This window comes from Gavia stellata, chromosome 6 (genome assembly GCF_030936135.1).
Source record: "Gavia stellata isolate bGavSte3 chromosome 6, bGavSte3.hap2, whole genome shotgun sequence".
In the NCBI taxonomy this organism is placed as follows: Eukaryota; Metazoa; Chordata; class Aves; order Gaviiformes; family Gaviidae; genus Gavia; species Gavia stellata.
Genome location: NC_082599.1, coordinates 16,484,015 through 16,498,273, shown reverse-complemented (window position 1 = coordinate 16,498,273; position 14,259 = coordinate 16,484,015). Strand labels below are relative to the sequence as shown.

At 36.7% G+C, this 14,259-nt stretch overlaps 1 protein-coding gene across 5 annotated transcripts in view; it reads right to left on the bottom strand.

The window, feature by feature from the left end:
- Positions 1-14,259, bottom strand: part of EPC1 (enhancer of polycomb homolog 1) — a 49,196-nt gene that overhangs the window by 1,828 nt on the left and 33,109 nt on the right. For 2 of the 5 annotated variants that reach the window (XM_059818485.1, XM_059818486.1), the window contains exons 10-12: positions 12,999-13,351; positions 963-1,081; positions 14-155 (exon numbers count right to left, since the gene is read on the bottom strand). In XM_059818485.1, the coding sequence (XP_059674468.1) occupies positions 14-155; positions 963-1,081; positions 12,999-13,351 (614 nt within the window). Of the gene's footprint in view, positions 1-13; positions 156-794; positions 882-962; positions 1,082-7,504; positions 7,589-12,998; positions 13,352-14,259 lie in introns of all 5 variants that reach the window. The other 3 variants (XM_059818483.1, XM_059818484.1, XM_059818487.1) reach the window with 3 other exon arrangements.

Sequence of the window (14,259 nt, the reverse complement as noted above, 5' to 3'; positions counted from 1 at the left end):
AACAGCTGCATACCTGAGGCTTGAAGAATGCCATTCACCCCAATTCCAAGCACTACATCATCCTTCATTTTGAATCCCATCAGTTGTTCTGATGTAACCAAAGCTGAAGCAGCAAATTGAGCACTAACAGAATCCAGTGTCTTGGAAATAAAACCCTAAAAAGAACAACGGTGGCAAATATATGTGATTGAGGCTTCCAAAAGTCAGTACTCTCCCCATTTTAAAGCTACACACAAACTAGTAAAACAAAAATCAATACACGTAAATCAGAACTGTGCCCCAGTCATTCTCTCAGACAAACTGTCAGCATTTGGTACAACTAGTTAAAATCTGAACTGTGACTTTTTTTTCCATGCACTTTTACATCCATTATAACAATGGAGAAGAAAATCCCCACAACTATTTAAAATGCAAAGAAACTTATTTCCAAAGTTCTATTGAACAACATTGTTTCACAGGTCAACTTGTTTTCATGAAATTCCAAACCCAATTCAGAGATTCAGAGGTTCAGATTGCAAACAACTTCTGAACCTTTCTGTGTGTCCATCACCACTGTAATCACTACACATTTATGAATAATAGACAATTCCACAGCTGTATGGAGGACATATTTAGGAGTTAGCCTTAGTTATTAACTAAAAATCCTGCTCTAAAAATCCCCCACTATCAAGAGGATAACGACATGGCTGGAGATCTCTGCAATTCATATTTCTAAGGCCTTGAAAATCTCATTAATTGACTGACCCATCTTTTTTTTGTTAAGAGGGAGCAGAGGCAACGCCTGCCACACTCACCTGCAGTGTCCCTTCTAAACACTTTACAGAATGGCTATGATGTAGATTCAGGCGAAAGCCACTTTCCTGTTGGTTAGTTTCAAGGTTCTATGGCAACAGTTGACAATTAGAGATGAACCCTGGTGGGAAACAATGAGGGATAAATCATAGCACAGACAAATCCCTCACCTGTGATGTGTTGGCAGAGGAATTACTATTTGCTTGCTGTTGATGAATTTGTGCAAGCTGCTGTTTCTGCATTAGTGCCAGTTGCTGTTGATGTTGCTGGTATTGTTCGGCTGTAAATGCTGAACAAAATATAAAACGAGAAAATACTATATCAAAATATGTAGGTGTTGTGTATATAAACACATCTATTTTATAATTCTTAAAAAAAAAAATAAATAATACACCACAGCAAGTTCCTAAGAGCCTTAATGCACCTTTATGGCAAAAAGGCTATCATCCTAGAAATTTTTGTTCCAATTAAGCCTTCCCTTTTTAAGCTGTTTTTTAGTATAGAGGCTTTAATTGCTCTGCTGCATTTAGCTCAAGATACCAAAAAGGGAGGGGGAGGAGGGAACCAAAACACAATCAAAACCACCAAAACCTCTCTAATAACTAATTAAAAAGAAATTGCAGGTAGAAATGGTATCACTGTTTTCACTTTGTGAAACTACAGTATCTGCATTGGTAAAGCAGGTTTAAACGCAAAACTTGGGAACTGCATGCTTTCAGCCCTCACAGATAGCATTTTGAAGGTGGCGAGTACCTACAATTGAGATATATGTTTAAGTTTAGTTGAAAACATTAAATTGGGCATGCTTACAGCTGTGCAGACTACCATAGTACAGTATTTTTGTTGTTTTCAATCACACATGTACAAGCAACTCCATCAATACAGAATTTGATAGGACTACATCTTTCTCTCTAAAAATCTTTGAAAGGTGACCCAGTAGTCATTGCACCACAAATCAACTAGAATTTTATCCAGCTAGCTCACAAGTATAAAATTGATAAAAAACAGTGTTATTCACACAGATTCACAAGGGGATGCCCAATGGTGCAGAAGTGAGGAGTCATTAGTTCACTGATTAACTTTGTGAAATGTAACACTTCCAAAATGAACGGCAGTCTCAGTTTTCAATTTAAAACTGAATCAAGGCTGGAATGTGAATCTCCTTGCAAATTCAGTCTAGGATACACCTTCCAGATTTTTTCCTTCAATTTTATCTTTGGATTGCACAGATGGTCCCAAGTAAGTGCTGCAAATAGTATTCATATTTCTAGAATGTAGTGGAAGTTGCACTTCTGGGGAAGTTCACTACTGCTTGACAACAAATCACTACCACACTTGAATTCTGTTCACAAATTGTGGTTTTTAAAATTCTTTTTGTTAATCTACTCTTTCAGGCTTGCTTTCCTGAAGAAAATCTGCTTGTATCAAAACCATAATTATCTCCTGCTTCTGGATACAACAGGATTCTGAAGAGCAATTGTACCTTATGTATAAACTTGAAAAACAAGTCAATACAAATGGCTAACCAAAATAAGAATTAATATTTGGAAACAAGCAGAGCAAACACTGCTGAGCATGCATTTTTCCAGTGTGTTTGGTTTTTTTGGTTGCTGCTTTTGGTTGTTTGGGGTTTTTTTTTGTTTGGTTGGGTTTTTTTGTAAAACATTGTTCCAAATCCTTCTATTATATACTGGAAACGGCAACGTGCTGGTAATAATTTAGTGCTATCTGAGCACTTGAAATTACAAATTTTTATTCAGCTGTTATATTCAAGTTACTAATTTTTTTTTTAAAGTAACATTTTTCAGCAAATAGGGATGTAGCACTTGTTTGTATTGCCACAAGTGACAAATTACTTCCTAGTACTCTTACAGTTAAATCTTGCTTCAACTTGCTTCATTTCTTCAATGTTTTAAAGTTATTCCTAGGGGAATAACTTAGTAGTAACACCATCCAAAAATGCCCTTACTAAAAAAACCAAACTAGAATTCATAGACCAAATATTCAGCAGTTAGCTGTTTAAATTTTAATTCTACTAGAAACTAAACGCCCTTTAGATTTTTTTTTAAACTGTCACCAAACACAGAAGTTAGAGCAAGAAAGCTTTAGCACATAAAGATTAGCATATAGAAAGCTGAGTAGCAGTAGCAGAGGAAGAAAAATGGATGTACTGTTCTGGTACTGATAGATATTTCATTTATATTGATCAGTTTGTAGTGACTTATTAATTAAATATTTTTTTAAAACCCTGAAGTTTAGTATTGGTATGGTTTAGGCAACATAGTGCCAATAATATTGAAGGTTACATGTATTAGTAAGGTATTTTATTCTACAGTATGACATTGTAAATATATTGCTTAGGAATAGATTGCATAAGTGATCTAAATCAAGACAACTCGCAAACCGACAAAGAGGAAAGCGGGCAAAAAAGGGTATGTTATACCACCATCTTTGACTGAATTAGGATTAAAATTTCCACTGTCATAACCATCTCACTTCTGTAATTTGATTAAGTAAAATCTATTAATAGTTAGTTTCAGTTTTCAAGCCTTAAGTATATTTTAGATTTTAGCTATAAAATAGAGTTGTAGTAAGCACAGTCACCTGTGCAGGTTTAACCAACTCCAAAATACTGTTTTCTTTTGGAAAAACAGTAAATAGAGTTTATTGAGACAAGCTGTGTTTGTTTAGGATAGCCATTATTTAGGACAGTTTAAGGGCTCCCCCTTCTTTCTGGAAGCGACATTTAGAAGAACTGTATTTTTCAAATTGTGCATCAGTATATTTCTTTTTAAGCAGTCTGTGACCCTTAGAGCTGTAAGCTTCCCACCAAACCAGTTATACAGCTGTCAAAGTAAAAAAGTGGCAGAAGAACCCCGCTATAACCACCACCCTCATCTATATTCAGACTGCTTCTCCTACTTCTGCTCAAATATCCCAACACACTTACATATACTGCCTCAAAAATGCAATGGAAGTGGCCATTTACCTGTCATATCTGAATATACACTCAAGAACAATTTATTTCAGGTTTTTCAATTTAGGTTAAAATGTTCGGCAATGGTTTTGCTGCTTTTGTTATTAAATGTAAAAGCCTACCAGATATTTCAAAATACTATTTACAACACTATCAGAGATTTACTGTGAGATTCTGAATTAATCAGTTGCATCCAGTAGAAACACAGCACTGCCCATAAAGGACTGCTGCAAGCTACAGCCTTCTAAAATAATCTGATTGATATTCCTTTTCCATTCCACAGCATATCCAGATATGCTCATGTAACAGAAGAGGCTACAGATTGTAATTACATAAGCTAGCTCTTCCCTCTCCATGCTGAAGAGGCACTACATTGAAGGTTGTATTGAAAACATTACTACTACTGAGAACTATCCAAACCAAAATTAATCATTATTTCTTTTGAAGACCTGCAAACTAGGATAGCATACTTTATTCACCTTCTGTCAAAAGCCACCATGTATTTTGCTCACTAACACTGTCGCTAGTTTTCTTCCCCTTCTGCTCTCCGAGTACAGTCTATATTACACTTCAATTGAAAAAAATAAGCCTATTGATTGTGAATATAAGTTGCTCCTGAAAACTATCACTCCCATGCACAAAAAAAATGTTTTTATGTACTTTACATGAAAGTACTTCCACCTATTCATTTTCTGTGGCACACAACTGTGACTGGAATTGGGGAAGGCTTCCTGGGGAAATCACACATGTGCTCGGCACAGTGAAATCACAGGTGTACTGACTGTCTGTGCCTCTACATCTGCAGACACAGTCCTAAACTTCTCAAAGACCTAGTCTAAGTTCAACTGTCTTTAAGAAGCAATTCAAGTAGAACACATTGCAGACCACAAGAATGTAGCTGCTATTAATTGGTTAATTATATGGCTTGCAGAGAATATTTTTTCTTGCCTGTAAAACTAGCATAGATGCAGCGGCACAGGTGCCAAACTCACTATTTTGTTAACATCACTTGCTCTAGAAATACCGTAACAGTGCCCCTAAGAACTTTCTTCCAGAAATTTTATTACCTCTTCTCATCTTTATTCTAAAGAAGAGAAAGAGCACAGCTGAAAATCCTTCATCTGTGTCAGAGAAAAATGGTAAATGTACAAGTAGCAAAAATGCATGTTATTTTGTTCCGTGTCATACACTGGTCTTTACGTGCCTGGAAAAAGCCACCAGGCAAGAAGCAAGCCCAGACCTTTTCTGTACACTTAAATCAGCAACCATGTTTCCGGTAACTCAGAAGAGTATTGCTACACAAAGCTATATATTCCTGATATTACTGGAGACCGTCAATGCTTTAAAAAAAAATTAGTAAAGCAACAGACAACTGAACAACAGCTTCAAGTTAAAAAAGGGACAAAACATAATATTCAGTGGTTGAAGACAACACATGACATTTTAAAACAGATTCTTCCTTCAACAGCCCTAGACAGGAGTGCAGTGTTTATAGACTCTTCTCAAACAGCATGCTAGGGACACAGTGGTCATGGTTCCATCATACAGTAATGACTATTTAATACTATAGAATTTACTGAATTGGACAGTGACAAAACATAGTTTCATTCACCACACAGAACCCAGGGAGAGGTGGAGGTGGGAATATCTCAACTACCACTACCCATACATTATAAGTAAGAACATTATCATTTCAGAATCTCTCAACTGTCTTTCATAGCTAACAACTGTACCTTCCCCCAAAACTTCTACATACTTTCCAAGACACTTTCAGTAATTTATGCAAGTGACCCAACTCCTTAAGTTAACTTAACCCAACTCCTTTCCTAACCTTAAACATTAGGTTTTAGGCACAACCCTACCTGGAGTTATCCACATCTCAAGATCTTTGTCAAAGGATGGGTAGCTCAAGTTTTACCGAGAGACTAGGCTACATGAATGCTTCTTACTCGTTTGTTTGCAGCATACTGTTTTGAATTGGAACATTTAAAAACTTGTATGCTTCTGAACTGTTTCTGGTAGAATTCTGAATCATGTTGTAACATTTCAGTTGAGACAGCCCTCAGGATTTAAGTCAGTACAGCATGTTATGTTGTTAACTCTCTTCATTTAACAGCCTGGGACAATGCACACACCTATTCTGCAACTGTGTTAGTGCTATACTTTGGCAGCAAGTAAGAGAAATGTTTTCTGGCTTACAGACTGCAAAAAAGAATGGAAGGTAGAAGAAAAAGCTTCAGGAGTTTGCAGCTACAAATACAAGCAAAGAGACATTGTACATTACTGAGACTGACCGACAGGATGACTGCATAGTATCTCCTTAGCGACAGCCACAAATCTTGTGCAGTAACTCAATTTTTTTAACAACACTCTACACTGTGAATATGTTTTCCTACAATCGTTTACATGACTATAAGCAAGGTGTTTGTAATCTTTGGGATAATTACATACCAATTTTTTTCTCAAATTAAACCATTGAATAGTATCTTTCAGCTGGATGATTCTGTTTACATATCTACCAAACTCTGTGGGATGCTGATACTCAAACAAATGTTGTTTCCTGGAGCACAGAGTAACAGTGATGCTGTCAATGGACTTCTCAAAGATCCATAGTTCTCAGCAGTTTTATACTGCAATATAAAACTATTTTTACAGTGCTAACTAGTTTTAGCACAGCATTTAACGTGTACTAGCCTTTCAATGCTGTAGCTTACGTTTAGCTTCTCTGAAAATGCAAATCCTTCTGAGAAGTGGCCAAAACCAGTGAGGAGGGAGGCTAGCTGTGGAGCCTGTACGAACAGGTTGGTCTTTGTACAGTGAACAGCCACAGCCTCCCCTCCTGACTACTGCTACAAGTTTTACTGTCAGGTGACTCACTAGTTGTTACTCAGCTTCCCTGAAGTAAGAAAATACAGACTTACAAAAAAATTGACCACAAGAACCAGTTTCCAAAAAACCAGGAACCATATCCAGCAAAGCAGAAAATGCACGTGTAAACTCCTGGTCCCTCCCTCTACTAGCATTCCTTCCGATCTTCTGAATGAAAGATGCTCACTAGATTTGCCAGGGAAACCGAGCAAGCTTTGTGGAATAAACACAATGACCTATCCAGGTAAGCACTTTTTTTTTTAAATACAGCTTAAAAAAAATGTAATACTGAGAATCTCAAACAGCTTAATTAAACCTTTCAGCAAATGCTATCAAAATTAGATATTTAAATTAGAGTAACTTAAAAAAGCAGCTGCTTCATAACATCAAGTTAAGTATCTGTTCTCACGAGCAGAAATGTCATTTCAGTAGGAAAACTGAAACATTAAGATTATATTGCGTTCAAAGAACCTCTCTAAAAATCCATTCATTCAGAGTACTGGATTCCTTGATCCTTCCAGCTGAGGTGATAGCCATTAAAAAGGCGGTTTTGATCAGGTAACAGAAGAAAGATCACGTAACAAAAACTTCCAATTGAGAAATCCCATCAACTACAGCTGCTAAAGTATGTGGTAAGATGATATACCATGTTACAATGCTTTCTTAAGGGAAATACACGTGAGCATCGCATCCCTGCTGTATAAGAGAACAATTAGTGGTTACTAATGCCAAAGTGCATGCAAAGCAAACATCATTCACAACACTAAGTAATCCAGAACATCACATTTTTTATCTCTATCTCATGAGAGATGTTATCTGGCTTACATTGCCTGGTTAAAGATTTTCTACTGTATAGCAAGTTCTCACCAGTGAATTCAGAAGATTGGAGAGACTTAGAGCCATCAGTGTGATTTAGTATTTGATGCACCAGGCCCAAAGATGTTTCACTTTCTGAAAAGAAGTTCAAGATTGATTTTACTTAAACATGGCATTATTAGACACTATGAGAACATGAATTATTATGCCCTGGATTATTACTACAACAGCCTTATATTTCAGCCCAACAGAACTTAAGTGTGAAATTCCTAACATTAGATCTCTAGACTTAGAAATTATAAACTACATATAAGATCTGTATATGCACTCCCTACTTGGTAGTGGAAGAAAAAGAGACAGAAAATAATCAATGAGGATTTTTCCTAGCCATTGACTGGAAGCTAGAAATGCATGCTACACATTTATATTTGTCTGCCCATCATTCTTTAATATTAATTTCCAGCAAAATGTCACAGGCCAGTTGGGGTACACAGAGTTTACTTTGCAGTTATAAACGTGACCATCCTTGCATGGGATGCAGACAAAGTGTAACAGTTTACACAAGCCCAAAGATCCAGCACTTTGGAGCAAAGTATTACTCCAACTGGGCTGAAGATGAATGAGAAAATCTAGTATAGCTACAAAGCCTCCAAGTCTCCAGAAGTGCTCAGATTATTTTAGTAAGTGTTTACTCCTCCCCCATCGCCAGTCACATTTCTCAGACTAAAGAAGCTTTTCCTTTTAAGATTTCCTCCTTCAACTAAACCTAGGGTGGGCTATAAACATCTGTTACTCCCAAGGCCATTGCTTCTTCAACTAGGATCTCAACATCTCAGCCACAGATGGTCCAAGGCTGTTAAGTTCCAATGATAACTGAAAACAGGCATTACACATCAGTATTTTTCACAACCAAGTTCAATCCTGCAATGTGAAAATAAGCATTTGGAAAAGGGAAAACAGTAAAACAGAGCAGTGTTGAGACTACTACAGATACAAGTGTTAAATAAAAAGATCTAAAACACAGCCAGTGATGGCATGAAAGCAACAAAAAGGTAGGAAAAGTCCTTCTACTCTGGTGCGAGAAACCACCACAAGGATTGACAAGCCTCCTCCTGCTTCTTTCCAGAAAAGGGACTCCTGAAGATGGGTGTCAGGTATCCTTAAGGAGGATGTGAAAAAAATAGCATAGATCCATCAACCAACATTACAAATTTGGAGATGGAAATGCTAAACACACATCTGGGAAATGGAAGCATAGTTCACCATCCTGCTAGACCCCTAAGTGTGCAAACTTGCTTTTAAAAAGCAGATTAAGCGATGCAAAAGAAGCATCCAAGTTTACTGGGGAAAGTGTTATTTCTATGGAATTCCCACAGAAAAGGTTACTGAATAGCAAAGCACAACTTGGAGCACATCATCTAAATCTCTAGTTTACAAGAAAACACAAGGTAAACTACTCTGGATTCTTCATCTATATTCTGGATGCCTGCAGTTTTTAATATACAGTAAGGTCTACAAACCCAAACATCATAACTCTTTAAGAATTTTCAGTAAGGCTTTTACTAGAATACTTGAGCTTCTTCTGAAAGAATTACAAATTTAGTCAGTAGACTCTAGTTAACAGCTAGCCTCTTTACTCTTGACAGCTTGCAGACTTTCTTTTCCAAGTGACCCAGCTTCTGGATAAAGAAGACAGAAAAGAACCGAACAGAAGACAGTCGCCTGGTCTTCCCTGAGCCTGGGAACCAGTGCTCAAATCTTTCACTAGTGACTGGTATCTCTGGTCTGCCTCCTAAACACAAGGCTGTAACAGAATTATACATGCTGTGCAGTTTTAAATGTCTCAAATTTTTGATTACTAGATGCAAGCATCCAAAAATACGAATGTAACTATTTAACAGCAAGCCTCCAGCAGAAATCAGTCTCTCTATAACATGATGCAGTTCAAAGCCTACCATTTGCCTGGCAGAACTAGATCCATCAATTAATCTACCAAAGAAGACACCAAGGAATTCGTGGAACGCAAATACTTCAGATGAATATTCATGCCTACTGTACACATCAGACTTAAAGACACAAGCTCCATCTCTGAAGATTATGATTCAGAAAGTAATTCTGAAATAATTTTATTGCATTTTGTTCAGAGTGAGCAGCTCCCCACTGAACAAGTTATTCCTCCACAAGAATCATGCTTTTACACTCTTGCCTGCTTTTTAGAGATGTTATGTATAACATATGTCTGAAGATCCTTGAATCAGGACTTTTTGCAAGAGGGCAAAGCATGCTTTCTCATAATTCTTCAAGACGAAAAGGAACCACCCTCTTCAGAAGTGATGCTACTTTTCTTGGCCACTTGATCCTGCTGCCAAAGTCCATCCTTCAGCACATGACAAGTTCAGTAAAAGCCCCGTTTTCAAGTAACTTCTAATGGATTTTTTGGGTGGTGTTTTTTTTCTTTGTTTTTTTTTTTTAAGACATCCTTCTCAGTTTACACACAAAATCTCAATGCAACAACTTCATCTTCCACATGTCTTTTATGCTGAGCACTCTGAAAGCCAGGACCAGAATAACTTGCACTTCTTCAGGGTCAAATGCACTTCACAATGTTTTTAAAATGCCTGGCTCTTTGGGGAAACCTCTCTCCAATCTTCAGGATGAAAAACAATGCTTCCTGTAGCCAAAGAATGGTATGTTACAGCACAGCTCTTGATTAAGAGAAGACCTGAGATACCATCTCAACTTCATGCCTGTGCTGGCCATGTATAACAGACTTGAAAAGCAAGGTTTTTCCACAGCAATTTTTCCGTGTCAGCAGCATGTTGTCTGGATCATTCAAGGTGGAAAAAGCCCAAGACTTCTCTAAACTTCTTTAATATGGAAACAGACAAAAACTTATCATGTGATGGTGCACAACAGACACAGCAACATGATCACCTCTGCTGGCCACTACAGAATCTCAGGATGAGCTTCATCCTAAAAGTAAGCAATATGGTTTGACCACAACTCACAGTAGCAGCGGAAGGATAAAAGGACTTTTAAAAATAGAGGTACATTAAGAAGTGTTTTCTGGTAAAAAGTCCTATGACACTTGAAAAACCTAAAAGGCAAAGAGAAACAAACCTAAAAAATCCACACCTACAAAGACCCAGCTTTAAAAGACAGCTAAGAAAAAGGAATGAGGACACTCTACACGGTTGTAAATCTGCAACCGACTATCAGAAAGACTTTAGTACAGATGTTAGATACCTGATGTTCTTTACAGTATTTGTTACAGAAAGTAAGAAGACCTAACTCAACAGCTGCAGCCCCAACTGACATGCACCTTTGAAGAAGTCAAACTCATACGTATGAGACATACAAACACACCTGTAATCTGTGTAGACAATGTATCTTAAAGAATCCTTTAAGAAACTGAAAAAAAGAACACTAGAAAACAGAATGGCACCAAGATGAACTGGACCATATGCTCCTTTTCAAACACCTACACCTAAACAGACAATGATCATTACACACATATACACAAACTCATATACACCTCCAATGCTACAAGAATCCCAATTAAGATTGTCAATAATTATATGGGTACAGTCTACCTGGTTATATTAACAACTAGTGACTATCCAAAGACTGTGGCAACTAATTTAAAAGCTTATCTATGAATTCAGACATATTTATATTTTTTAATTATTTCATTCCTGTATCAAACCCTAATAAAAACATGAATCTAAACTCCACAACATTTAAATTTGGAAAAGCTTGGAATACTAACTTAAATATTTTACACAGATGATAAACCATCTGCATCGAATTCCAAGCACAAATGAATGTAATATGCTATGTACTTATATGTATTACTTTCCCACAGGCTTCAAAATACAACCACATAATTAAAACCTTGTACAGAACTCATCACCGTAAATAACAATTGAATTTAATTCCTAAATGATGTAGATAAATATCTTAATCATCTGTTTCAGGAGAAAAAGATTCTATGGGGGTGTGTGTGTTTATTTACATGTGTACACACACACGCTTTAAACTCAATCAGCCAATTTTTCAAGTCAGATGTAATGTATTGCCCATTAATACTTTACAGTGTATTTATCATCTATTCATCACACATTAGTTTTGTTTTCACACTAGTAACCTGACTACCATTTTATCACAGTTCAGACTGGCCACTAGATGCTCTCATTAAGTTCTGGACTTGGTTTACTGATTTGAAACACCGGAGGGGCAGAATTTAAACACCAGAAGACGTACTTAGATCACAAACCAGAAGAACCATCAGTTTTAGCCCCAATACATTTCTAGCAGGAAGAGTCATAAAACTGAAAAGAATAGGGATGGGGGCAAGGACCTACTCTAGAACAGCATGGAGAATCAGCATGAAATAAAGCAGCAGAACCAAGCTGCCCACTAAGTCCAAAAACACAAGGAGGAAGAATTCTCAGAAAAGAAAAAAACCCCAAAACAAACAGGTGGCACAGGGAGGAAAGATGCAAAATATATCGGAAAACAAGAGGATTAAAGTAATTTGATACCAGGGTTAACACTCTGTTTGAGCAAATCTCCAAAACATCCCACAATCTGGGGAGTCTATTACGTTTATGCATTCCTCCCCACCCCACTCCTACATTATCCAGGTTTTCTAATTTATTTCCAAATCCATTATTCAAAATGGCAAGGAAAACATGATTCTAGAGACTCCTTACAAATGGGGGTGAACTTTTAAAGTTATTTTTTTGTGAAAAACTATGCCACTTTCTATAAAAGGATGACATCTAATGTACTGACTGATCAAAATTCAGGAATTATTTAAGTTATGTTCTAATTACGTAAATACCAGTCTTCCAGTGTGAAGAACCCAATATAAAGAGTGATGCTATACAATAGTATTCCAATTAAAAAACAACTAACACCACATCAAGTTTTCTTAAGAGTCAGGTCCTCAACTCTTGTTATTCAGGTTCTATAAGATGTAATCTGCCACTTGCTGACAAGATGTAGAGGTGATTAGTCTGAGAGTTTTGCCAAGCATGAGCAGATGCATCAGTGGAGGTGGACTAGGTATTTTTTGGCTGGGAAATGACATTTAATTTCATTTAAGTTCAAATAAGAATTCACAACATGCTGGGATTTTAAATGCAAACATTTTAACAAAACATTTTCCACCACCACCACACCTTGTAATAGAAAAAATTTGGAATGTAGTATTTATACCAATATTTCAATCAACATATTTTTAATGTTAAAAACCCAGAGTCAACTTAAACCCTATACAACACTGGTTTCTAAACCTTCATCATTCTAAAATCGTAATTACATACCAAGGTAGCATTTGCATAAATTTGAGATGCAGTACACTACTGCTAGCAATAAATATAAACAAACATTCTATGTAGCAAATAAAGAGGTAAAAGTGAAGATGGGCTGTTACCATCAAAATAAACCATGATGTAAAATACGGATGACCTAATGATATTCTGGATTTTCTGAGCCAAGTTTAAAATTTCTAGAAGAAAGTTTGTCAAAATAAACATACCAAAATGTGCTGAACCACTGCTACTTTTACTTTGTATAGAGGTACTGCATGTCTGGGTCCCGGGTTGTGCTGTGCCTGTTCGATTTATGCCCCTGTATAACTTCCTACAGGAGAGTTCATCATTGTCACTGTCATGTAGGGATGGTGTCCGAGGCCTAAAATGTCGCCATCTACATGATTTGATATTGACTAGTATCTGACTGAGGTCTTTTGAAAAAGATTTGTCCGAGGTATTTGTTTCTGAGGTATTGGCAAATTGACTGATTGAAGAGTGTTGTGATGAGGAAAACATTTCCAAATCCAGCTGATGAAATGTATTATCATAGTCCGAATGCGCTCTGTCTAGTAGCACCCTAAAAACAGGAAAACAATGCAGAATTATGTAGCGGCAAGAAAATACCAAGACAGTCACCAGTTTGCCATGTATGCTTGGGGACAACAAAAGGATAAAGAAACTACACAAAACTGTTCTAGAACAAGCAACCACTGCCCCCCCCCCCCCCAACAGATACAATGCATTACTATATATTATTTTACAATAAGTAGCACGTTTAGGTTTCTCTTCACATGTATATTCTAGCTTTTACTGTTTGAACAGCTGAGGTACAGTCATGTTATATATTAAGACACTGCAACAACATAAATTATCTTCCAGCCTGATGATCTAAAAAAAAAATTGAGTTCCACAATGCAAAGAAAAAACCCTAGAGAATAAAATAAAATTGCGTAACTAAAAAGCAATTCAAATGCCCTCCTAAAGTAACTTCAGTTCAAAAGCCTTACTCCCATATATACTGAATATACCTACAACCATCCCAATGCAGTGGGGATGTCGCACATTAACTTCCAAATCCCCTTGCAAATCTCAGTAAAAGCCTTCAGCTCCCATTCTGGTTTTGCCGATATGCCAATCTGACTTGCTAATATGTGAAGAGGTGCTAAGCATTAATCCGAAAGACAAATCCCGTTCTTACATTGTTTTTTAAATTAAGATTTAATACCAATGTACCATTTTCTTAAAGACATCATACAATATTTGAGAAATAGCACTTACACACTGAACAATTTATAAATTGTTTTTGATAAAGATGCTTAGAAGCAAAATGCCTGAAGGACATTCTTAATTCTCTGGTATTTTTGACAATGTTTGAAATTTAATTTATTGTCACTTGTAAGTATTCCTCCCAAATACCTCCTCTTCAACTGGCAAATCACCAAATAAGATCTAAACTCAGAAAAGCATTTTTTGAAACATGTGATT